Below are 25988 nucleotides of genomic sequence, written 5' to 3' on the forward strand. Positions count from 1 at the left end.
CTTGAACCCGGGAGGCAGAGGTTGCAGTGAGCTGAGATCACGCCATTGCACTCCAGCCTGGGCAACAAGAGCGAAACTCCATCTCAAAAAAAAAAAAAAAGATGAAGCATCCCAAAAATTCAAAGGGAGGTTTCAAGGAAATGCTACATCATGTGAGACTGTAGTGTGGATGTCCAAAGGGAAGAGAAAGGCAATACCATTCATATAATTCAATGAGTTCAGGGCAGCTGGACTATAGGGAGATGGAGAGATGTGCAGTCACACCGATGAAAGACAGGAAGGCCATTTGGAACCCCAGGGGCCACAGAGCCACAGGGAAGCATTGGGCTAAGGCCACCAGTTAACACCGCAAAAAAGAAAGGCACCAGACACTTGGGCTTTTGGTTAAGTAGGTTGGGTTTACTAATTAAGGACCTCTTCTTGAGACTCATTCTTTATAATTTATTCATTTCACAAACACTTCTATAGATTTCACAAACACTAATATAGTCCTTACTATATTAGTGATTCTTTTAATCTTCATAACAACTCTATGGGGAAGGGACTATTATTGGCCCCGTTCTACGGAAGAGGAAACAGGCACAGAGAGATTAAACAATTTCCCCGAGATCACAATGTTTGAAAATGTTGATCTGGAATTCAAACACCATTCAAAAGAATAAATGAAACTTTTGAAAAATGTCACCCATTTATCCTTAGAAAAATTCTTTAGAAGGCCCCGAGGAATTTCTATAGGAACAAAATTTGTTCTAGAAAAATCCTAGGAATCTGCCTGAGTTAAAAAGGAAAGTAGCACCAGAATTGGCAGTCCACTTGCCCATCACGCTGCCAGGATATGATCTCTAAAATGATGACACATTTAAATGAGATGGACAAATATGAAATTGAACACAGCTGAACACAGGATTTGTTCCATTCTTAGTAAAGGCCCTTAGTACATTTGAATTTGTTTTAAAATGTCGGAGTAAAAATCTTTAATGTTGCATACTGGTTAAACCAACTGGAAGCTGATTCAGGAACTGCTTGCTTCTCTACCACAGAGGCTGGCATTAAAAAGGCAGTAAATAAATAGTAAACTTGCTATTTTTTTTAAAAAAGTGGTTTCCCAGCCTGACCAACATGGTGAAACCCCATCTCTACTAAAAATACAAAAATTAGCTGGGTGTCGTGGCGTGTGCCTGTAGTCCCAGCTACTCAGGAGGCTAAGGCAGGAGAATCGCTTGAACCCAGGAGGCAGAGGTTGCAGTGAGCCGAGATTGCACCACTACCCTTCAGCCTGGGTGACAAAACGAGACTCTGCCTCAAAAAAAAAAAAAAAAAAGGGCTAAGAATAACCTTGTACATCCCAATTCATTACTTTATCATATTCTTGAATTCTTTGTTTTATGTGAGAAAGTTTATTCTTTAGGTAATCACAGCGTTCTTTTTTTTCCAGAAATGTAGGATCCTGTAAAAGAAATGTAAGTATTACTTCGGCTCCTGGCTTCCTCAGTGAAAAACACAGAAACATACATTGTCACCCAGGAAATGATCACACACAGCAATATTCTCTACAGCAGATTCCGAACTCAGAGTAATAGTTAAGCTCTCTACAGGTTTTTTAAAATGTACATTTCTTTTTAGAGTAGTTTTAGTTTCAGAGCAAAACCAAACAGAAGTACAAAGAGCTTTCATTTTAATGTCTGATGTACATAAAAAAGGAAATAAAGCCAGGTACAGTGGCATGTGCCTGTGGTCCCAGCAACTCAGGAGGCTGCAGTGGGAAGACTGCTTGAGCCCAGGGCTTTAAGTCCAGCCTAGGCAACAGAGCAAGACCCCATCTCTTAAAAAAAAAAAAAAAAAAAAAGTGGGGCCAGGCTTGGGTGCTCACACCTATAATCCCAGCACTTTGGGAGGGCCAAGGTGGGTAGATCACAAGGTCAGGAGTTCTAGACTAGCCTGGCCAATATGGGGAAACGCCGTCTCTACTAAAAATACAAAAATGAGCTGGGCATGGTGGCGGATGCCTGGAGTCCCGGCTACTCGAGGGGCTGAGGCAGAATTGCTTGAACCTGAGAGGTAGAGGTTGCAGTGAGCCAGGATTGTGCCATTGCACTCCAGCCTGGGCAACAGAGAGACTTCATCTCAAAAAAAAAAAAAAAAGTAGTAAGTATACAAAATATTAATAAACAGTCTCTCCGGCCTCTACTATTTTTTTTCTTTTTTTTTTTGAGACAGGGTTTCATTTTGTTGCCCAGGCTAGAGCGCAGTGGTGTACTCTGCCTCCCAGGCTCAAGTGATCCTCCTACTTCAGCCTCCCAAGTAGTTGGGACTACAGGGGTGTGCCACGTGGCTAATGTTTATATTTTTTTTGTAGAGACAGGGTTTTGCCATGTTGCGCAGGCTGGTTGGTCTCAAACTCCTGGGTTCAAGTGTTCTACTCGCCTTGGCCGCCCAAAGTGCTGGGATTACAGGCTGAGCCAGTGTCCAGCCACCTCTACTGATTTGAGATTAAGTTAGACTTGGAAAGATGTAAAGAGAGTTCATCTTTTGGATGGAAGAGGTGGAGAATTCCGGATCAATGCTCATTTCCCTAGGTTCCTAAGTCAGGACACAGCAAAATGTATTCAGGACAGACATGACAAGAAATGGCATCTAGCAGCCATATTCCCTTAAAAGGAGCATCTCATGAAATACAAAAAAGGACCTATGTTAGCTAACAGAATCTAGAGTCTGTCAATTATCATGTATGCACCTCGATAAGAATATAGTTTGAAGAAGAAAACTGTTTTACTCACATTCTTTTTTTTCTTAAACTCTTCGTGGATTCTTGAAATTCTCTCATGTTCCTAAAAATAATATATTGTATATCTAAGTTAAAAGTTTATTCAAATCATATCTCAAAGCACACTGAGAATTAGAACAACAAAAAAACAATTTTTACCCAAGAAAAGAATGAAAATGTTTACACACAAAATTTAATTCACAGGCAAATATTTGAGGGCTTACTATCTCTTAGGCCCAGGAGTGCATAAGAGAGAAAGGGCCCTGACCACATGCAACCATACCTGTGCCCCCGGCCCTTTAGGGAGGATACATAGCTTGCCCAGGGCCACACAGCCGGCAGGCTCAGTTTCCTTATTGATAAAATGGAAATAAAACCATAATGACCTCAAAGGGTTGTAAGAAGGTTCACTTATTTGAAATGATCCTTATAATGTGCTTGCCACATAATAACCATAACGTTTGCTATTATTATGTTCATCCCCTTTGGAAAGTTTATCCCTTTGGAAAGTTCTTTTTTGAGTTATTAGGTGTTGGGATTAAGCAGTTTGAGAGTATGCAACTTTTGAAAATAGCTAATATAAGGTTCCTTGTAGTTTCATTCTAAGTTTTAAAATAAATATGAACTTTGCTAAGGAGTTGAACGGTCTATTCAAAGAGAACAGATTACTACAGCAATGCCCTCATTCATCCATGCAAGCCTATACATAGATATATATTGTCAGACACTGCAAACCTAAAAAATAAACAAATATAATAATTGAGAGGTTTTTTTTTTTTTTTTTTGGAGACAGTCTCGCTCTGTTGCCCAGGCTGGAGTGCAGTGGCACAATCTCAGCTCACTGCAACCTCCACCTCCCTGGCTCAAGCTATTCCCGAGCCTCAGTCTCCCAAGTAGCTGGAACTACAGGTGTGCACCAACATGCCCAGCTAATTTTTGTATTTTTAGTAGAGATGGGTTTTCACCATGTTGGCCAGGCTGGTCTCAAACTCCTGGCATCAAGTGATCTGCCCACCTTGGCCTCCCAAACTGCTGGGATTACAGGTGTGAGCCACCATGCCCAGCCAGTAATTTATAGTTCTAAAAGCTTGCCCTATGCCTGTAATCCCAGCACTTTGGGAGGCCGAGGAGGGTGAATCACCCGAGGTCAGAAGTTTGAGACTAGCTGGGCTGACAGGGTGAAACCCTGTCTCTACTAAAAACACAAAAATTAGCCAGGTGTGGTGGCTCATGCTTGTAATCCTAGCTACTCAGGAGGCTGAGACAGGAGAATCACTTGAACCTGGGAGGTGGAGGTTGCAGTGAGCCAAGACCAAGCCATTGCACTCCAGCCTGGGAGACAGAGCGAGACTCCATCTCAAAAGCAAAAAAAGGAAAAATAAATAAATAAAATAAAATAATAAAAGCTTGCCCTGAGAACCTTCTCCATCACTGATCCATACCCTTTTCCCAGTATATTTTCTTTTTTTTTTTTTTTGGGTGGGGACAGGGTCTTTTCTGTTGTCCAAGCTGGAGTGCAGTGGTGTGATCACAGCTCACTGTAACCTCAACTTCTTGGGCTCAAGTGATCCTTCTGTCTCAGCCTCCCAAGTAGCTGAGATTATAGTGGTATACCATTAGGCCTGGCTAATTTTAATTTTAATTGTTTATTATTTATTAATTAATTTATTCATTTTTGAGATGGAGTCTCACTCTGTCCCCTGGGCTGGAGTGCAGTGGCGTAACCTCGGCTGATGGCAACCTCTGCCTCTGGGATCCAAGTGATTCTCCTGCCTCAGCCTCCCGAGTACCTGGGAATACAGGTGCCCACCGCTATGCCCAGCTAACTTTTCGTATTTTTAGTAGAGATGGGGTTTCACCACGTTGGCCAGGCTAGTTTCAAATCCTGAACTCGTGATTTGTCCACCTTAGCCTCCCAAAGTGCTGGGATTACAGGCGTGAGCCACTGTGCCCAGCCGCTAATTTTTATTATTTTTTGTGTGTAGATGTGGTCTTGCTATGTTGCTCAAGTTCATCTTGAACTCCTGGCTTCAAGCAACCTTTCTGCCTTGACCTCCCAAAGTGTGGGGATTACAGCTATGAGCCCCCTTGCCCAATCTATTTTAATTCTTCAATCTCTTTTACATACTGAGATCATGAGTATTTGTGTTTTAAATGCTTGCCAGCAGTGAAGATAAACCTGGTGATTTAATTGTAATCTGTAATAACAGGTCCTGGACAAGGAATAAACTTGCTGCTGGGGTTAGCACTGCTGTGCTGGAGACGCAGGCAGAGATGAGCTGTAACATCTATCTAGAGTCTGTCACTGAATTTAAGGAGTGGTGACGACCAGAGGGATTATTTAGAGTAAATATTTCTATTTTATGGGCTCAGAAAAGTCATGTGACTATTCTTCAAGGGTACACAACCATGTCTGTGAGAGAATCTGTGCCTCCAAACAGGCTCAGTGGGCTTTGAAATGCCTCACATGCTTCATGGGGACCTGGTGGGAAAATGAATGAGCCTGTGGACTCTTGCCCAGGGCAAAGCTCAGCCTGTGACCAAGGAGAAGCTAACTTTTGTGATACAATGTATATTTCTACTTTAGATAAGGACTAGAGGATACACTGGTAATAATAACCACGGGCCTGCCATTTGGGTTACTTACAAGCCCTGTCTTGTTAAAAATCACAGGTAATGGCTGTTGTTGATATTGTGTGGAAACATCATTGGAAGACTCTCAGCCTGCACTGTAATCAGGACCTCTGGATTTCCCAACTGTAGACCACGTGCTGCAGCCCTTGTGCATTCATACAAAGCATACAAACCAGACCCCACTGGGGATTGGCTCAAAGATTACAGCTCAGGATTGTCTGCATTATTTTCCGCAACAAGCCTGCTCTTCCCAACCTGTGCTGATCCAGATTCCTGGGGCCTCATGCCTCCTGCACTCCTTTGAGAGCCTCTAAACCAGGCCACCCTTCTTAGACCTGTGGGCCTTGATTGTTTTCCAAATGGTACTGACATTCAACCTCAATATGTGCTGAATTTCTCTTGCTTCCTGGTACTGGTGTCTCTTGGCCAACACCATTCCATTTCTCCAGGATTAGGAAAATGTCACGGCAATACACATTTGCTTTGCTAACTCATAATGATAAGTGATTTAAATGTACACTTAACAGTCTGTGGTTGAAACAAAGACACTCAATTAATACGGGTTCTTGTGTAAAAAAATTTGTGTGTGTGTGTGTGTGTGTGCGCGAAAGAGAGACGGAGTTTTGCCCTGTCGCCAGGCTGGAGTGCAGTAGCGCGATCTCAGCTCAGTGCAGACGTGTGCCACCACGCCCAGCTAAATTTTTTGTATTTTTAGTAGAGACTGGGTTTCACCATGTAAGCCAGGATGATCTCCATCTCCTGACCTTGTGATCCGCCCACTTTGGCCTCCCTGAGACACCACAGTGCCAGGCCTGACATTAAGTTTTAAAAAGCTATGTTTTAAAAATTTAATCATACAAGTAATAGATTAATACAGCCTCTTTTAAAAAGATAGATTATACAAATATTTATGGTGGCATTATTTATATTAGCTAATGAGCTGAAATGATCCAAATGTCTATCTCCTGAGGAATGGACAAACAAAATGTGGTATATTCATGTAGCAGAATATTATTCTACCACAAAAAGGAGTAAGTATTGACTATGCTAAAATACAGATGAACTTGAAAACATTATGCTAAATGAAGAAGCCAGGCACAAAGGATTTATATGAAATGTTCAAACTAGGCAAATCTATTCAGACAAAAAGGAGATTAGTGGTCATCAATGGTTGGAAAGATCTGGGAATGGGAAATAACTGCTAATGGGTATAGGGTTTCTTTTTCTTTTCTTTTCTCTTTTTTTTATTTTGAGGCAGGTTCTCTCTCTGTTGCCCAGACTGGACTGCAGTGGCGTAATCTTGGCTCACTACAGCCTCTGCCTCCTGAGTTCAAGTGATTCTTCTGCCTCAGCCTCCCAAGTAGCTGAGATTACTCAGCCCGCCAACAGGCCCAACTACTTTTTGTATTTTTAGCAGAGATAGTGCTTGACCACATTGGCCAGCTGGTCTAGAACTCCTGATCTCAAGTGATCCTCCCGCCTCGGCCTCCCAAAGTGCTGGAGGGATGAAACTCTTCTGGAATTTGAGTGGTGCTGATTGCACAACTTTGGAACTATACTAAAATTCACTGAATTGTACACTTTAAAAGGGTGGATTTATGATATGTAAATGAGATCTCAACTAAAAAGAGGACATTGGGCCAGATGCAGTGGCTCATGCCTGTCATACCAGCACTTTGGGAGGCTGAGGTGAGCAGATCACCTGAGATCAGGTGTTCAACACCAGCCTGGCCAACATGGCGAAACCCTGTCTCTACTAAAAATACAAAAATTAGCTGGACGTGGTGGTGGGCGCCTGTAGTCCCAGCTACTCGGGAGGCTGACCCTGAGGCAGGAGGATTGCTTGAACCTGGGAGGCAGATGCTGTAGTGAGCCAAGATTGCATCACTGCACTCAAGCCTAGGTAACAGAGCAAGACTCTGTCTCAAAAAAAAAAAGAATAGGCTGGGCGCGGTGGCTCATGCCTATAATCCCAGCACTTTGGGAGGCTGAGGCGGGTGGATCACGAGGTCAAGAGATTGAGACCATCCTGGTCAACAAGGTGAAACCCCGTCTCTACTAAAAATACAAAAATTAGCTGGGCATGGTGGTGCGCAACTGTAGTCCCAGCTACTTGGGAGGCCGAGGCAGGAGAACTGCTTGAACCCAGAAGGCAGAGGTTGCAGTGAGCCGAGATCGTGCCATTGCACTTCAGTCTAGGTAACAACAGCGAAACTCCATCTCAAAAAAAAAGAAGAAGAAAAAAAAAAAGAATATATCTGACTAAAAAAATGGCACAGGTTATAAGGAATCCCTATTTCAGAGATATAAACGTGAAAAATGAAAAAAAGAGTACTACAAAAAAGCTTAAGTCCCCTGTAACGACCATTTCCATTCCCAGTGCTCCTCTTGGTCATGATCATAGCTGTCAGTCTGGTGTGTGTGCCCAGTAACTCACATTTGTAGCATCATATCTCATATCTGCTTTTTTATTTTTTTTTTTTTTTGAGACGTGGTCTTACTCTTTCCCCCAGGCTGGGGTACAGTGACACAATCATGGCTCACTGCAGCCTTGACCTCCTAGGCTCAGGCAATCCTCCCACCTCAGCCTCCTGAGCAGCTGGGACTATAGGTACATGTCACTACGCCTGGCTAATTTTTATATTTTTTGTAGAGATGGAGTTTTACCATGTTGTCCAGGCTGGTCTTGAATGCTTGGGCTCAAGCCATCTGCCCACTTTGGCCTCTCAAAGTGTTGGGATTATAGATATGAGTCACTGTTTCTGGCCATATCTGCTCTCTACTCTTACTCACTGGGCGCTCTGCCTTTGGGCCTGGGGTGCTAACTGTTGGACTCTGGCTTAGCAGGGGAATGCAATGCCCCTGGTGGCTTCCCTACACTCCGCCCTCCCCTTTGTGAATAAACCTTTGTAAATTATCTTAGCTTGAATGTGCCATCTGTCTCCTTTGGGACCCTGACTGACTTAGTATGTATCTTAAGCAAATTTATCTTTTACTTAAATAAGAATATAAAATATGAGTAGGCACAGAGTGAAAAAAAAGAAAAAATACTGTTTAATAACTGAAAACAAAAGATATTAAGTTACACAATTTGAACTGTCATCTTAACTAGGCACCTTGAGGATCTCAAATACTTTCCTAGACACAGAAAGCAGATGTAAATGGTATTTTTTTAAAAGCCAGATTTTATGCTGGATGCGGTGGCTCATGCCTGTAATCCCAGCACTTTGGGAGGCCAAGGTGGGTGGCTCACTTGAGGTCAAGAGTTTGAGACAAGCCTGGCCAACATGGTGAAACCGTGTCTCCACTAAAAATACAAAAAGATTAGCTGGGTATGGTGGCACATGTCTATAATCCCAGCCACTTGGGAGGCAGAGGCAGGAGAGTCACTTGAACCCAGGAGGTAGAGGTTGTAGTGAGCCAAGATTGTGCCACTGCACTCTAGCCTGGCAAGAGAACGAGACTCTGTCTTACAAAAACAAAAAGCCAGATTTTATTCCTCCTGTAGAGTTCAGTGGTTCTCCTAGGCAGTGGCACACACTAACCTGCCGGCTTTCCGAATGATGTGGCAGTCTGCTCATCACTGCATCCAGCTCATCAAACTTCCTCAGGACAGCTTGAACTTCTGCAGACAGCTCTTTGTATTCTGAAAACTGGTCTTGGAACACAGCTTTATAGCGTTCTCGCTCATCATCCGTCTGAATCACAGGGTATTTTCTGGGAGAAAAACAAACCAAAGTTATAATTGTTTCACTAAAAGAAGCTGAATGGGAGATCAGCTTAGCTTATTCCTTACTGATCATCTTGTACCTTCAATTCACTGTATCACCTTTCAGATAACAAACAACTACTTGCATACATGATTTTAAGCACAGAGTATTAATGTGGGGACAAACTGGAAAATGAAAGGCCCAAATGGAGGCCCTCGACTCCTACCTTGAGGAAGAATTCAGACTGATACTTACGCCACATAATCGGGCATCACGATAGGTTTTGGAATGTGACCTGGGGGGATGTGTCCACTCAGTAGTTCAGGTTTCATTTTTGCTGTTCTCAATTCTTTGGAATTAACTTCTGATTCTCTTTGTCTGTCACCACTAGTGGCCATTTCACACTGCAGCTAGGGAGAAAAAGAGGATTTATTAATAAATAGAGGTAGAATAAAAACCCTCTGAATTTATTTAGAAAATGGGGAGGAAGGTCAGGTAGGGTGGCTCAAACCTATAATCCCAGTACTTTGGGAGGCTGAGGCAGGAGGATCACATGAGGCCAGGAGTTCATGACCAGCCTGGCCAACATGGCAAGACCCTGTCTCTATATAAAAAAATTAAGTCCGGGCGAGGTGGCTCCTGCCTGTAATCCCAGCACTTTGGGAGACCGAGGTGGGTGGACCACTTGAGGTCAGGAGTTTGAAACCAGCCTGGCCAACACGGTGAAATCCAGTCTCTACTAAAAATACAAAAATTAGCTGGGAGTGGTGGTGGGTACCTGTAACCCCAGCTACTTGGGAGGCTGAGGCAAAAGAATCGCTTGAGCCCAGGTGGTGGAGGTAGCAGTGAGCCAAGAGTGCACCACTGTTCCAGCTTGGCAACAGAATGAGACTCCATCTTAAAAAAAAAAAAAAAAAAAAACCTGGCAGGTGCAGTGGTGTGTGCCTGTAGTCCTAGCTACTTGGGAGTCTTGGAGGCTGAGGTGGGAGGATTGCTTGAGTCCAGGAGGTGGAAGTTACAGTGGCTGTGATTGCACTACTCTACTCCAGCCAGGGAAGAGTGAGATCTTCCCTCAAAAAAAAAAGAAGAAGAAGAAGAAGAAGAAAATGGGGAGGAAGACAGGAAGAAGAAAAGTGAAAATAGGAGTTAACATTTCACATCACAATTACATGTTTTATAGTCACAAAGTTGTTCTGAATGTTTCTGTAATAGATAAGGGAATCACATTTGGGATATGGTAATACACAGTAGGTAAAACACACTCTAGCCCCAACTGTGGACATGTCAAAGGTGGTTGATGCAATGTCAAATACACAGTCTTAAGAACTTACCTATTTAGAATTTACACCCCAAGTAACCGTAAAAGAATAAAAAATGTAATTCAAAATAAATTCAGGGATAAAAATGGAACAAGTCTACTTAAATGCAAAGAGAAAGTCATGATACTGGCAATTTGGGATGATTTAATTGCACACAGCCACTGAATGGATTACAAAAGAAAATGAGTTACATTGTTTTCATTATATGAAGATGGAAAGCAAGCAAATTCACTTTCAGAAAGAAACGCTTCCTGATCTTTTTTTTTTGAGACGGAATTTCGCTGTTGTTACCCAGACTGGAGTGCAATGGCACGATCTCAGCTCACTGCAACCTCCGCCTCCTGGGTTCAAGCAATTCTCCTGCCTCAGCCTCCCGAGTAGCTGGGATTACAGGCGCGCACCATCATGCCCAGCTAATTTTTTGTATTTTTAGTAGAGACAGGGTTTCACCTTGTTGACCAGGATGGTCTCGATCTCTTGACCTCGTGATCCACCCGCCTCGGCCTCCCAAAGTGCTGGGATTATATGCATGAGCTACCGCGCCCGGACTTGTTTTTTTTTTTTTTTTTTTTTTTAATGAGACGAAATCTCACTCTGTTGCCAGGATAGAGTGCAGTGGCACAATCTCAGCTCACTGCAACCTCCACCTCCCGGGTTTTCAAGCAATTCTTTCACCTCAGCCTCTTGAGTAGCTGGGACTACATGCACACACCACCATGCCCGCCTAATTTTTGTATTTTTAGTAGAGACAGGGTTTCACCATGTTGGCCAGAATGGTTTGAATCTCTTGACCTCATGATCTGCCCGCCTCGGCCTCCCAAAATGCTGCGATTACAGGCATGAGCCACTGAGCCCAGCTGATTGTCAGTAATTTTATATTATTTTCATTTCCTTTTTTTGAGATGGAGTCTCGCTCTGTTGCCTAGGCTGAGTACAATGGCGTGATCTCAGCTCACTGCAGCCACCGCCTCCTGGGTTCAAGCAATTCTTATGCCTCAGCCTCCCAGGTAGCTGGGCTACATACAGGTGTGTGCCACCATGCCTGCTAATTTTTGTACTTTTAGTAGAGACAGGGTTTTGCCATGTTGGCCATGCTGGTCTTTAACTCCTGGCCTCAGGTGATCCACCCCCCTTGGCCTCCCAAAGTGCTGGAATTATAGGTGTGAGCCACTGCACCCAGGCTAATATATTTATTTAAAAAAAAATTGTTTTTTGAGACAAGGTTATCCAGGCTGCAGTGCACTGACATGATCACGGCTCACTGCAGCCATACACCCTGGGCTCAAGTGATCCTCCCACCTTAGACTTCCAAGTAGCTGGGACCACCATACCAGATAATCTGGCTAATTTTTAAATTTTCTGTAGAGATTAGGTCTTTCCGTGTTGCTCAGGTTGGTCTCAAACTCATGGACACAAGTGATCTGCCTGCCTTGGCCTCTCAAAGTGTTGGGATTACAGGTATGAGCCTCTGTGCCTAGGCTTAATTTTTTTTTTTTTTTTTTTTTTAAGAGACAGGCATCTTGTTATGTTGCCAAGGCTGGTCTTGAACTCCTGGCCTCAAGTGATCCTGCTGCCTCCGCCTCCAGCTCCCAAAGTTATTAGGATGACACGCATGAACCACCATGCCTGGCCTGGATTTTTAAATGTAAGGAGGATGTTGCTGGGACCACAGAGGAAGGGCAGAAGATGTCTTCAACTTGCCCAAGTGCTCCTAATCTGTGATTCTCTGAAAAGGGCTATTAGAATCCTAGATGCAAGAGATGGTGGTTTAAGTCATGCCAGTTTCTTTCTTTTCTTTTCTTTTTTTTTTTGAGACGGAGTTTTGTTCTGTCACCTAGGCTGGAGTGCAGTGGCACAATCTCAGCTCACTGCAACCTCTACCTCCTGGGTTCAAGCAATTCTCAGCCTCCTGAGTAGTTGGGACTACAGGCACAAGCCACCACACCTGGCTAAGTTTTTGGATTTTTAGTAGTGACAGGGTTTCACCATATTGGTAAGGCTTGTCTTAAACTCCTGACCTCAGGTGATCCACCTGCTTCGGCCTTCCAAAGTTCTCAGATTACAGGTGTGAGCCACTGTACCCAGCCAAGTCACGCTGGTTTCTAAACAGCAGAGCTCTTAGAGGCCCTTTTAGTAAAAATTATGTGTTCAAAAGAGAAAGAGAACACAAGATGAAATAGCCTAGAGAGGAAGTCTCAGACAGAAAGGAAGTATCCGAGATCATGCCATTGCACTCCAGCCTGGGTGACAACAGCGAGACTTCACCTCAGAAATAAATAAATAAAATAAAATAAAATAAAATAAAATAAAATAAAATTAAAACATAACTGAGGTTCAGAGAGGTCAAGTAAATTCTCCAAGGTCACATAACTATTAAGTAGAAAAGCCACAATTAAAACTCAGAACTGGGCTGGGTAAGGTGCCTCATGCCTGTAATCCCAGCACTTTGGGAGGCTGAGACAGGTGGTGGATCATTTGATGTCAGGAGTTCAAGATCAGCCTGGCCAATGTGATGAAACCCTGTCTCTACTAAAAATACAAAAAGTAGCCAGGTGTGGTGGTGTGTGCCTGCAATCCCAGCTACTCATGAAGCTGAGGCAGAAGAATGGCTTGAGCCAGGGAGGTAGAGGTGGCAATAAGCTGAGATTGCCCCACTCCACTCCAGCCTGGGTGACATTGTCTCTAAAACAAACCAACCAACCAACCCAGAACTAGGCCAGGTGCAATGGCTCATGCCTATAATCCTAGCACTTTGGGAGGCCAAGGCAGGAGGACTTCTTGAGTCCAGATGTTTGAGACCAGCCTAGGCAATATAGTGAGACCCTGTCTCTACAAAAAAATTAAAAATGATTTGTCTTGTTCTTTTGCCCAGGCTGGAGTGCAGTGGCATGACCTTGGCTCACTGCAACCTCTGCCTCTAGGTTCAAGCAATTCTCCTGCCTCAGCCTCCTGAATAGCTAGGACTACAGGTGTATACCACCATGCCTGGCTAATTTTCTGTATTTTAGTAGAGCTGGGGTTTCACCATGTTGCCCAGTCTGGTCTCCAACTCCTGAGCTCAGGCAATACACCCACCTTGGCCTCCCAAAGTGCTGGGATCATAGGTGAGAGCCACCATGCCCAGCCAAAAACTAAAAAAATAACCGGGCATGGTGGCATGCACCTGTAGTCCAGGTTACTTGGGAGTTTCGGGTGGAAGGTTCACTTGAACCCAGGCGGTCAAGGCTGCAGTGAATTGTGATCATGCCACTCTACTCTAGCCTGGGTAACAGGGTGAGGCCCTGTCTCAAAAAACAAATAATAATTAAAAAAAAAAACAGAACTATTTGGTTCACTGACACTTTTCTTTTGAGACAGAGTCTTGCTCTGCCACCCAGGCTAGAGTGTAGTGGCAAGCTCATAGCTCACTGCAGCCTCAAACTCTTGGGCTCAACCTATCCTCCCTCCTTGCCATCCCAGAGTACTAGGATTACAAGTGTGAGCCACGATGCCTGGCCTGGTTCACTGCCAATTTTAATGAAAGAAACCTGTTTACTTAAATGTATACTGTTCATATCCTGAAGTTGCCTGAAGTTCTATTAGCACATTAGAAACGAGCTTGTGACGGACAGGGCAAGCAATGCCAACTGCTACTGGAAAGTAAGATCGTGCTTGGGAACATGATTCCTCTTATGAGCTGTAAACTCCCTCTCCTCTACTGACCCCTTAAGCCTTCAAGAAATGCTTGCTGAACTAAACTGAGAGGGGCTTGGGAGGGCCCCTATTTCACCGCAAATAAAAAAACAAAACAGGATTTTAAAACCTTCATCTTCATCTTCTTGCCAGGCAGCTTTAAAACTCCTTTGTTTCCTGATTTCCTTACCCTGAAACTGGCTTTGGTTTAACATTAGCTCATTCTAAAAACCACTAGCATTAAACTCACCAAATAGCACACCCCTTAGATTGGATTAGGTGTGCAGGCTGCTAACCAGCCCTACGGGAAAGTTATGAAAAGGAAAAGCTCTCCAACCCTGGCTCTAGGCGGGACAGAAGCCAGATCACCTAGATGTAGAAAGCATGCCTCACCACTCGGGCTCCACATCTGCGAACACCTGAGAGGTGAGCAGAGTACCCTGAGAAAATGAAATTAAGAAGGATATTTTTACGGAATACATTTTGCAGTTATTATTCATTCTGCTGTGTTTCTTGCTGATTAGGATGCCATTTTTTCATCCTAATGAATTCCTGTATATTTAGTTTTGAAAATGAATAATGGTATCAAACATTAGGGGAAGCTTTTTTGGCTTGAATAAATGAATTTCTAGTTCTCTTTAACTTCTGTTTCCTTTTTTTTTTTTTTTTTTGACCCCTATATGAACACATGGTTTAACTTCTAAATGTTTAACTACCCAGATCTTATGGCGCTGAGGAAGCTGCTAAGAGCTTACGAATTCTCTGGACCTCGGCACCAGCCCCAGCATGAATCTCAGATCTCCTGGTCAAAGTCACTTTGAGCAGAGGGTTCATTATTAATTTGTTTTCTAGGTAAAATTTTTTTAAGCAAGAAGTAATCATTTTTCTTACTTGCCCATCTCTAATTCTAACAATTACCTTTTAATATAGAAAGGGAGCCTGAAGAAATCAGAATACATCCATATAGACATTTCATCTGCTTTACATTTATTTTAATTAATTATTTATTTTTGAGACAGAGTCTTGCTCTGTCACCCAGGCTGGAGTGCAATGGCAACGTCTTTCAGCTCACTGCAACTTCCACCTCCCCGGTTCAAGCAATTCTCCTGCCTTAGCCTCCCGAGTAGCTGGGATTACAGGCGTTTAATTTTTCGTATTTTTAATAGAGACGTGGTCTCACCATGTTGGCCAGGTTGGTCTCTAACTCCTGACCTTGTGATCCACCAGCCTCAGCCTCCCAAAGTGCTGGGATTACAGGCATGAGCCACTGTGCCCGACCTATTAATTTGTTTTTTAACTGTCCTGTGAGTGTAGTAAAAAATTTGGCATCTGAAAGCAAGATGAGCAGGATACAAAGAACAGTGCAGAACTTTAAACACAAGTGAAGAAAGTTTGGGAGAAATCACTTTCAGTTTAAAAAAATTAAATTTTAAACATATGTTGGATTATCTTGGTTCTCCTGAACCAATTTTGTTCACTTGCATAGATTTTCATCTTACAAAATTAAAAGAAGCTATAATAGGAATTTCTTTTTTGTTTGTTTGTTTTGTTTTGAGACGGAGTTTCGCTCTTGTTACCCAGGCTAGAGTGCAATGGTGCTCACCGCAACCTCTGCCTCCTGGGTTCAGGCAATTCTCCTGCCTCAGCCTCCCAAGTAGCTGGGATTATAGGCACACGCCACCATGCCCAGCTAATTTTTTGTATTTTTAGTAGAGACGGGGTTTCACCATGTTGACCAGGATGGTCTCGATCTCTTGACCTCGTGATCCACCTGCCTCAGCCTTCCAGAGTGCTGGGATTACAGGCTTGAGCCACCGCGCCCGGCCAATAGGATTGTTTTATTTGGTTCTTTTAGTATCAGGAAAAAAAGCTCAAAGTCCAAATATGAACTCGATGTAATAACTGTACTTCCTTTTCTTTTTTTAAAGCAGAGTCTTGCTCTGTCACTGCAGTGCAGTGACATGATCTTGGCTCACTGCAACCTTCACCTCCTGGATTCAAGTGATTCTTGTGCCTCAGCCTCCCCAGTAGCTGGGATTACAGGCGTGTGCCACCAGGCCCAGGCAATTTTTGCATTTTTACTAGAGACGGGGTTTCACCATGTTGTCTAGGCTGGTCTCGATCTCCTGGCCTCAAGTGTTCTGCCTTCCTCAGCCTCCCAAAGTGCTGGAATTACAGGCGTGAACCACTGTGCCTGGCCAATAGCTACATTTCACAGATGTATGATACTACTATGTAGATAAATAGACATAAGAGAAAAGTATTTAACAAATCTAAAGCATAATGTGAAATAAACTTTATTCTTACCATTTTCCTTTTCGATGACAACGATGGCTCATGTACCTGGAACAAAAAGAGTTTGAATAATTTTTCAAAGGCATGTGAAGCTACTTTGCAAATATTTTCGTCTATTTGCATTTATAGCCCAATCTCAATTCTCATCCTCTTTTTTTTTTTTTTTTTTGAGACAGAATCTCGCTCTGTTGCCTAGGCTGAAGTGCAGTGGCACTATCTCGGCTTACTGCAACCCCTGCCTCCCGGGTTCAAGCTATCCTCTGCCTCCAGGTTCCGAGTAGCTGGGATTACAGGTGCCCGCCACTACAACTGGCATTTAAAAATTTTTTTTTAATTTTTAGTAGCGATGCAGTTTCACCATGTTGGCCAGGCTGGTCTTGAACTCCTGACCTTGTGACCCACTCGCCTCAGCCTCCCAAAGTGTTGGGATTACAGGCGTGAGCCACCGCACCCAGCCTCTCATCCTCTTTTTGTTTAGGTTTTGAAGGGTCAGTGGATAACTGAGAAGAGGGATAACTGTAATTCCCTGTCAATCAGGGGCATAGTGAGGAGTTGGGAATATGGGGATGGTGGAAACTGTTACATAAACCACTTTGAACTACTCCCACATTTTATTTATTTCTGCCTCTCATTACCTTGCACGATTAAAGAGTTAGGACAATTACTTGGTAAAATTAATAGAAAAAGGCTATAGGCTATAGTACATTTTCTAACCTTTAGGAAGTTATAGCAACACACAGACAGGCACAACTTTCAACATCAGAGGTGAGTGAAGTCTAATCAGGCATATAACAAGTCTCATAGAAACAAGTTTTTGTTGAGAAAGGAAGAAGAAATAAAAGTATTATGCTGATCATTCTATTCATGTAGAATTTTCTAATATTAAGATTTAAAAACTTATGCAACTAGAATAAAATTATGAGGAAATATATGAGTTTCACTATCTGGATTTCATATTGATTAGAATTAAAATTCTTTACTTTGTACACAGAGATGTACATTTAAGAAACAAATTGTAACTTTAAGAAATGCAAATTTAATACATGTGAAGGTTTGTTACATAAAAAAACAAAAATGAAAGAAACATGTTAAACTGCTAAGACAAATTTTTAGAAACAACTTGAATCTATGTAGAGTTTTAGCAAGATAATATGTTTTGTGACATCAAGGTAGGCACAGGGGCTTATGCCTGTAATTCCAGCACTCTGGGAGGCTGAGGGGAGAGGACTGCTTGAGGCCAGGAGTTTGAGATCAGCCTGAAGCAAGACCCTGTCTCTACAAAAAAAATTTTATATACACACACACACATATGTTTTTTATATATATTATACATATATATATATATATATATCACATTGACACATATCAAAGTTCTCTGTGTAACATGTAGGTACTTGTTATAAAACTATTTTTTTTCCACTGAGCATGGAGCTCATACTCATAATCCCAGCACTTTGGGAGGCTGAGGCAGGAGGATTGCTTGAGCCCAGAAGTTTGAGACCAGCCTGGGCAACATAGTGATACCCTGTCTCTACAAAAAATATAATTAGCCAGGTGTGGTGGTGTGTCTCTGTAGTTCCAGTTACCTGGGAGGCTGAGGTGGGAAGATTGCTTGAGCCTAGGAGGTTAAAGTTGCAGTGAGCCATGATTGTGCCACTGTACTCCAGGCTGGGTGACAGAGTGAGACCCTGCCTCAAAACAATCAATAACAACAACAAAAAACCAATTTGCTTCGCATTCCAGTAGGTGTAGAAAGAAAATTTAAGGCTGGGTGCAGTGGCTCGTACCTATAATCCCAGCACTTTGGGAGGCCAGGTGGATTACCTGAGGTCAGGAGTTCTAGACCAGCCTAGCCAACACAGCAATGCCCCATCTCTACTAAAAATACAAAAATTAGCCAGGCATGGTGGCGTGTGCCTGTAATCTCAGCTACTGGGGGGCTGAGGCAGGCGGATCACTTGAACCTGGGAGCCAGAGGTTGCAGAGAGTGGAGATCATGCCACTGCACTACAGCCTGGGCAACAGAGTGAGACTCTGTCTCAAAAACAAAAAAGAAAATTAAAAGTACAAAAGACAGGCTGGGTGGGCATGGTGTCTCACACCTGTAATCCCAGCACTTTGGGATGCCAATGCTGGTGGACTGTTGAATCCAGGAGTTTGAGACCAGCCTGGACAACATGGTGAAAATTCATCTCTAAAAAAAAAAAAAAAAATGTAAATTAAAAAACCAAAGCGCTATTGGTTGTTATGCATCAGATTAATGCAAAAGATTAAAAACAAAATTCGTATGTCAGTGTGTGCTAAGGACAGGATTTAATTTTTATTTATAGTTTTGCCCAATATATACCATGTGCAATTGTATAGTATCTGAGATGTCTTAGGAAAAATGGAAAAGGAAAAATTTATAATATAGTTAATTTAAAATTACAAAAGAATTTAAGGTAAATACTGAAATTTTCCATGACATAGGATATTCTACTACACACATCTTCTTGGAAGAAAGCAAAATATCAACTTACTTCAGAGAATAATGAAGCCAGTAAAACATACTCTAACATTTACTACTGTTCAAAGTAATTTTAGGTAGGGCTTTTATATAATCTCATCCTTTAGTTTTTTTATTCTTCTTACTGTTCTCATTATCATTTATTCTCATTATTATATTAAATTCCAGAAATAAAAAAACAAATGTAGGACTTCCATTCTAATTTTGGACCATACCTATTCCCCAAATAAAGACAAATTATGAAAACCACTGGGCAAGTTTTCAGAGTATGTTCACTACAGTTCAATCTCTCAATACTTAAAAAAATCACATATGATTTATTATATCCTTATTTGGCTTTATTCAACTCACTGGGAGAAAGTAAATCATAACTTTTAAATGAAAAATTAGGGGTTTTTATTAAGTTTTACCATATTAAAGAATCAAGATTGCTCTAAAACTTACTTTAATGATGAGACACTTATTTACTGAGCATATTCTTCTTTGCAGAAATTCAGTAGCTGTGTCTTTCTCTTAAGCTTCAGACAGACATAAAAATACAGCCAACAAACTATATATTACACTTCTGGTGTCTACTTGCAATGTTATATAACAGTCAAACAGCAGAGTGGGTTATCCCAGTCAAAGCATGTCAGATATAGAGCTAGGTTTTTTGAATCTCAGATCAAAGAAAGAAAAGAAAAGAAAAGGAAAGAAAGAGAAAGAGAGAAAAAGAAAGAAAAAAGAAAAAGAAAGAAAAGAATTCTACAAAAACTTTCTGTTTTCAGGACTATACATTTTTAACAAGGGAGTAAATAAATAACGGAGAAATCAAACACACACACACAGATGAGGAATTATGGAATCACTTACCTCCTGTTGTTCCATATATTCTCTATGTCTCCGAGCTGCCTCATGCCTCCATAACTTTAGGCAAACCAAAGCGCTGATGAGATAAACTATCATGGTGACAAACAGGAAGATCATTGCAGCTATCTGTCCTCCTTCTACCCGGCAGAACACTGCATTCACTGGTGTATTAAATAACGGATAGTAGCAGAGGCCACCGCGGTTGGTATCGTTCACATAGACTATGGCTGCGGCCATATACAAAATAAACAAGGCAACGTTAATTCCAAATTCAGTTAGGGGCCACCAATTAGAGTCCAGAAGAATGGTCCGGTAATACATGGACATGCCAAGAACCAGAATAATAATTGTAGTGATCCAAGCTAATCCAGCAACCACGAGTACAAAAGGGGTCTTAGGGCCACTGTAGTAATAGCCCCCATACATACTGCCCAGTCCACCAACGCCTCCCATGCCATAGGGCTGTGAATATCCAAACAAGTTATACCACTCACTGTCCTTGTGAATGTAAGCTGTGACACAAGCAAAGACGCCAGCCCCCAAAAGCAGCTCCACCACACCCAGTATTCTCAGCAGGCCTGCCCACGACTTCATGTAGGAATATCTCAGGTTATACTCCTCCACTTTCTCGCTGTATGTTCGAACTGTTTGTGTGTGTCGGTCTAGTGATCCATAGGGATCCTGGGGAAACACTGTGTCAGCCTCTTTCCGGGAACTAAAGTTTCCTTCTGACCCTCCGTAAGGATCTTTGCAGGAGGTAGGGGGCGAACAGTGGTTTGGTCTTGCTGGAGAGGCTGGCGGTGAACACTCCACTCCATCGGAGATGTATCTGATATCAGAGACCGGCTTATCCCATTCGGGGTCCTTTTGCTTCCCTCTGAAGAAGTTCTTCCAGGAGTCAGGGACAAAGCGCCTTACTGGTTTGAGATCTGGCGCTATAGCTGGTTCCTCTGTGTCACTTGAGTAGAAGTCTGGGCCGAATGGTGGCTGTAATGGGAGAGGAGGTGGTGGCAAGGGATCAGCGCTCACTGCCCGCTCACTGTTGTGAAGAGTTCTTATGGTATCATCTTGATAGGGCAAGTCGCCTGGGACCTCATCGTAGTGCCTGTTCCGATTCCTGGATCTTCCATCATTTGACGACATTTGTGATTTTCACACCTGTGGCCAAATTTAAAGTTATCACTTATGATTAGTTATTTCTCCTCTCAGTGATGCTGACTTTATTCATGTAGTAGCAAAAAGTATTTAGGAGACCAAAAGAATCATGTCTAATTATTATGACATACAAAAATGATAAATATGAGGCTGGGCATGGTGGCTCATGCCTGTCATCCCAGCACTGTGGGAGGCCAAGACAGGCAGATCACTTCAGGTCAGGAGTTTGGGACCAGCCTCACCAACATGGTGAAACCCTATCTCTACTAAAAATACAAAAATTAGCCAGGAGTGGCGGCACGCGCCTGTAAACCCAGCTACTAGCTACTCAGGAGGCTGAGGTACAGATCACTTAAACCTGGGAGGCAGAGGTTGCAATGAGCCGAGATTGCACCACTGTACTCCAGTCTGGGTGACAGGGCTAGACCCTGACTCAAGGAAAAAAAAAAAAGATAAATATGTAGAGACTTTAAACCTATAAACCTATAGATTTTGCATATTTTATAACAATTACATTACCTAAGGATATAGTCATCATTCTATGCCATTTTAAGTGTAATCAAGATTTTTTTTTTTTTTGGGGGGTGGGGGAGGAAGGCAGGAAGGAAGGGAATAAGGACGGTAGGGAGGAAGGAAGGGATGAAGGAAGGAAGGAAGGGAGGAAGCGGGGAGGGAGGGAGGGAGGGAGGGAAGGGAAGAAAGGAAATCAAGCAATGAAAGAGACATTGCCGACCTGGATCTAGAGGTTTACAAGTTGATTTCTTTTTTTTGAGAGAAGGAAAGAAAAAAAAAAAAATAAGTAAAGGATAGGAAGAAAGAGGAAGAGAAAGAGGGAGAGTAAATGGAAATATTGCTTGATTTTGAAAAAAATTGGGTATTCATAATGGCCAATCAATGTTTCATTTAAACTTATGGGTAGGTATGATGTGGTATTTACAAGAATGTATATTTTGTGTATTTGAAGTGGAGAGCTCTATAAATATTAAGTTTACTTGTTCTGGATCTGGGTTCGAGTCCTTGATATCCTTATTAATTTTCTGTCTCATTGAATCTAAGTCTCCTATCTGGGTGTTAGGATCGTTAGCTCTTGTTGTTGCATTGATCCTTTTACCACTATATCTTTGTTGCTTTAAAATCTATTTTATCCGATACAAGAATTGCAACTCCTGCTTTTTATTTATTTAGTAATCAAGATTTTAAATCTTAGGCTGGGCATTGTGGCTCGTGCCTATAATCCCAGCACTTTTGAGAGGCCAAGGCAGGAAGATCGCTTAAGGCTAGGAGTTGAAGACCAGCCTGGCAACATAATGAGACCCTGTATCTACAAAAAAATTTAAAAAATTGGCTGGGTGTGGTGCTGTGCCCACAGTCCCAGCTACTTGGGAGGCTGAGGTGGAAGAAAGATCCCCTGACCCCAGGAGTTTGAGGTTACAGTGTGCTATGACTGCACCACTGCACTCCAGCCTGGGTGACACAGCAAGTCTCTGCCTCTAATAAAAGAAAAAGAAAATGAAAAATGAAATATCTAGACTTAATTTATCTGTGAGCCCTATTAAACAATAAAGAACAAAACTAACAAAACAGAACACGAACACATTCCCAAGTAGAGTCACTTCCTCAAACATCTAAATCAAAATACTAAGAGTTTGAGTGTAGTGAGATTTGATGGGTCAGCAAATATTCCTCATTTTACCTTGGTACAGACTAGCCCTTTCCCTTCCTAATCAACAAAGTCCTTTTTAGAGGACTTGCTTCTTCCAGTCTAAAATATTAATACTTGAAACTAGATATAAAAAAAAAAAAAGAAACTAGATGTAAAAGGCTCCCCCAAAGCACAATAGAGAATGGCAGCAATGACCATTAATATTACTCTTTCCAGAGAAATTATGTATAGGTGATTTACACTTTCCAAGGAGAGACTCAAGTATCTCAGAAGGTATTCAATCCACCTCTGGAACAAGGCATAGAAAATGCACTTTTACTAAGCCTGTTGATTCATGAAATCAATGCTCTGAATCCATATACACAAAGAAGTAAACCATTTGCTAATTAACTACTAGGTTTAAGGTATGCTGAATCTCTCTCTCAAATTGTTTATAAGTTATTTTGTTTGAAGACTTAAAACAATTTTAATTCACACTCTGCCAAGTCTCATTATTGAAGATTTAAATTGGGCACAGGGTATTGTACTTGATACTATGAAGGTCTCAAAATTAAAATGGCTAACCCCATCTTTTTTTTGTTTTACTTATTCATTTATTCATTTGTTTATTTTATATTTTCAAGACAAGGTCTTGCTCTGTTTCCCAGGCTGGAGTGCAAGAGCACACTCATAGCTCACTGCAGCCTCAATCTCCCTGGCTCAAGCACTCCAGTTGCTTCCTAAGTAGCTAGACTACATGCACATGCCACCACATCCAGCTAAATCTTTAACAATTTTAGTAGACATGAAGTATTGCTATGTTACCTAGTTTTGAACTCCTGGGCTCAAGCGACCCTCTCGCCTTAGCCACCCAAAGTACTGGGATTACAAGCATTAGCCACTGTGCCTGGTGTGATTTGGAAATTCCAAAGGGTTTATTTTATTTTACTTTGGAAAACACAGACCCTTCGTTTAACCTGCCTTGCATCAGGCATGCTGAAGGTACACTGGTGAAAAAAGCAGACTGAAATCCTTGCCTTCATGGTGCTTTAACTGGGGAAGTACCAGGGGGATTGATGGATGACAGGAAGGAAAATATACAGTATGCTAAAGAGCACAGTTGAGCAATGGGGTGAAGATTGCAATGCAGACAGGATGTTACAATTTTAAACCAAGTGGCCAGGGAAATCTTCATAGAGAAAGTGATATTTGAGTATAGAACTGAAGGTGAAGGCCAGGCCATTATCAGGGACAAGAGTGTTCCCAGCAGATGGAACAGCTGGCACAAAAGCCCTGAGGTAGGAGTGCCTGCTACGTTCAAGAAATACGAAGGCATGGAGGCTACTGTAGCAGCAGCAAAGTGAGTAAGAAGGTGAATAGCAGAACTGAGGCCATCTGAATCATGTAGGGCCTTGAAAACCACTGGAAAGGACTCTGTCTTTTGCTGGGAGTGAGATGAGAAGCCACTGGATGATACTGAATAGAGGACTGACACAATTCGACTAGTTTTAACCGTATCATTATGGATGCTGTGTTGAGAATACACTCCAGAAGGCAAGAGGCAAAACAGGATGACTAGCTAGGCCACTGACATAATCCAATGGATGACTGAGACAGTGAGAAGAGATCAAATGTGAGACAGATATTTTAAATTTGTATTATAGAAATTTTCAAACTTAGTAAGTAGAAAGAATAGTATTATGAACCCTTGTGTACCCACATCCAGCTTCTACACTCAATTTATGGCCAAACTTGTTTCATTTATGCTCCCCATACTATTTCCTCTGCCAGTAGAGTCCTCTGAAGTAAACCCCAGACATCTGATCATTTTATCTGTCTATACTTGTCTCCACCCCTCCAGCTTAGCCTTGGGAGCAGCAGACTGAATGAAGTGTGTTTCAGATACATTAAAAATACAGGTAAAGATGTTAATAGGGTAAGCAAGGCACAGAGGGTATCTACAGAATGGAGACAAGAGAATGGGGTGGAATCCCAGTCTACTAGCAGGGCAATTACTGTGATGGCCCCAGCAGGGTTTCCAATGCAAAGTAGCTCTGTACATTACAGCGGTTATTTTTGTACCTTTCTCTTTTATTTCTTTCTCTAAAAAAGTTTAAGTTCTAGGAATGTTATTACCACTATAGTTTCTGAAGCACATTCCTAAGAAATGTAGAAGCAAAAGCACAACAAATAATTTTAGCAAGTTTTACACAGCATTTACAGGATATCTACTCTTAATTTAATTCACTGGTAAAAATATGATTCACTGTAATGGATTTAACACTTCCTCACTTGTTAAGTGGCTTATTTGAATCAAACCACCTTATCAATCTTTAAAAAGCAAGTGATTATTAAAGAGTTGTGGAAAAGCAAGATAATGTGATTTTTAGAAGGGAATGGTTAGCTGTATTTCATTACATCTTAAATATCTGGATACTCCTAATGTCTTTCAGGATGTCACTCAGAGTTCGTTTTGGTCCTGCAGGCCGCGGCAGCGTGGGTCCTTGCCCTGCTCAGCCCCGGACCCTGAGTACACTCTTGGACACTCATCTTGGAAAGCCGCGGCAATGGCAGGAGAAATGGCTCCCCCAGCGAAGTGTCACAGCAATCATGCCTGGTCGCCTTTACACAAACAGAACCACCGGTTTGCCTGGCTTAAAAGTTTTGCTGGACTCAAGAAAGGGGTAGCTTTCGAATACTTACGCGCTTCCGAGGGGTCGGAAAGGCTCTGCGGTTTTAACTAACCCACGACTGACCCGGGCTACCGAGCTTCTTTGCTGTGGGGTCTCCCCTGCGCCAGCCTCTGGGAGCCCAGTCCCACAAATCTCATTGTGTCACCAGCTCTGCCCGCGCAGGCTGGGCGTTCGTCTTTGTGTTTCTGGCTGAAACCCAGTCTTTAGAGATTCGCTCCAACGAGCCCAGAACTAAGCCGGGAGACCCCACAGGTCAGGAGCACCGGGATCGCCGCGAGGTGAGCGCCCCGCCCAGCGCCCGGAAGGACGGCGCCTCGGCCGCACCTGGGACCGCAGAGCGAAACTCCGCGGGGCTTGGGCCTCTGCCGCAGGCTACGGCAGACTGAGCGCAGAGTGCGGGCCTCCCACCGACCCCACACACCAGGGCCGGGGGGCACCAGGCCCTCCCTTCCCCTCCCCGCCCCCTCTGGGTCACGTGCCCCCAGCCCTACCCTCCACTTACCTGCACTGCCGCCGGGGATTCTAAAACCGGGATCGGGCTCCAGGGGTACGGCTGGGCGGGGCTGAGGGCGGGGCGGGACGAGCTCAGCTTTGCCCCGCCCGGCTTTGTCGGCCCGACTCCCGCTGTGGGCTCAGGCGGCTGGTGCCCAGCAACCGGTACCTCGCGGCAATGACTAGCCACTGGGCTCCTTTGGAAAGGTAGTTACAGGTTGGAGTAGGAGTCCCCGAGAGTTCTCATAGCAACGTTG

At 42.8% G+C, this 25988-nt stretch overlaps 1 protein-coding gene across 3 annotated transcripts; it reads right to left on the bottom strand.

The window, feature by feature from the left end:
- Positions 1–378: 378 nt before the first annotated feature.
- Positions 379–25804, bottom strand: MARVELD2 (MARVEL domain containing 2). Of its 3 annotated transcripts, none has more exons than XM_008991969.5 (7): positions 25742–25804; positions 19753–20907; positions 16407–16442; positions 9364–9518; positions 8944–9115; positions 2778–2828; positions 379–1447 (listed from the first exon to the last, which is right to left on the bottom strand). In XM_008991969.5, the coding sequence occupies exons 2-7, from the start codon at positions 20890–20892 to the stop codon at positions 1325–1327; spliced, it is 1677 nt and encodes a 558-aa protein (XP_008990217.1). In that variant the 5' UTR covers positions 20893–20907; positions 25742–25804; the 3' UTR covers positions 379–1324. The 3 variants fall into 3 exon arrangements, with proteins under 3 accessions (XP_008990217.1, XP_008990216.1, XP_054108189.1); XM_008991968.5 differs by having other exon boundaries at positions 25250–25794; XM_054252214.2 differs by lacking the exon at positions 16407–16442.
- Positions 25805–25988: the final 184 nt, after the last annotated feature.

Source organism: Callithrix jacchus, chromosome 2, assembly GCF_049354715.1.
Source record: "Callithrix jacchus isolate 240 chromosome 2, calJac240_pri, whole genome shotgun sequence".
In the NCBI taxonomy this organism is placed as follows: domain Eukaryota; kingdom Metazoa; phylum Chordata; class Mammalia; order Primates; family Cebidae; genus Callithrix; species Callithrix jacchus.

What these genes read in the sequence shown, in the direction of transcription:
- MARVELD2 (XM_008991969.5), bottom strand. Translation starts at nt 20,892, where the DNA reads ATGTCGTCAAATGATGGAAGATCCAGGAATCGGAACAGGCACTACGAT. An exon ending in AATATATGGAACAACAGGAG is followed by an intron (nt 16,443 to 19,752) that starts GTAAGTGATTCC and finishes TTTTTGTTCCAG; the next exon opens with GTACATGAGCCATCGTTGTC. An exon ending in AGTTTAAGAAAAAAAAGAAT is followed by an intron (nt 1,448 to 2,777) that starts GTGAGTAAAACA and finishes TTTCTTTTACAG; the next exon opens with GATCCTACATTTCTGGAAAA.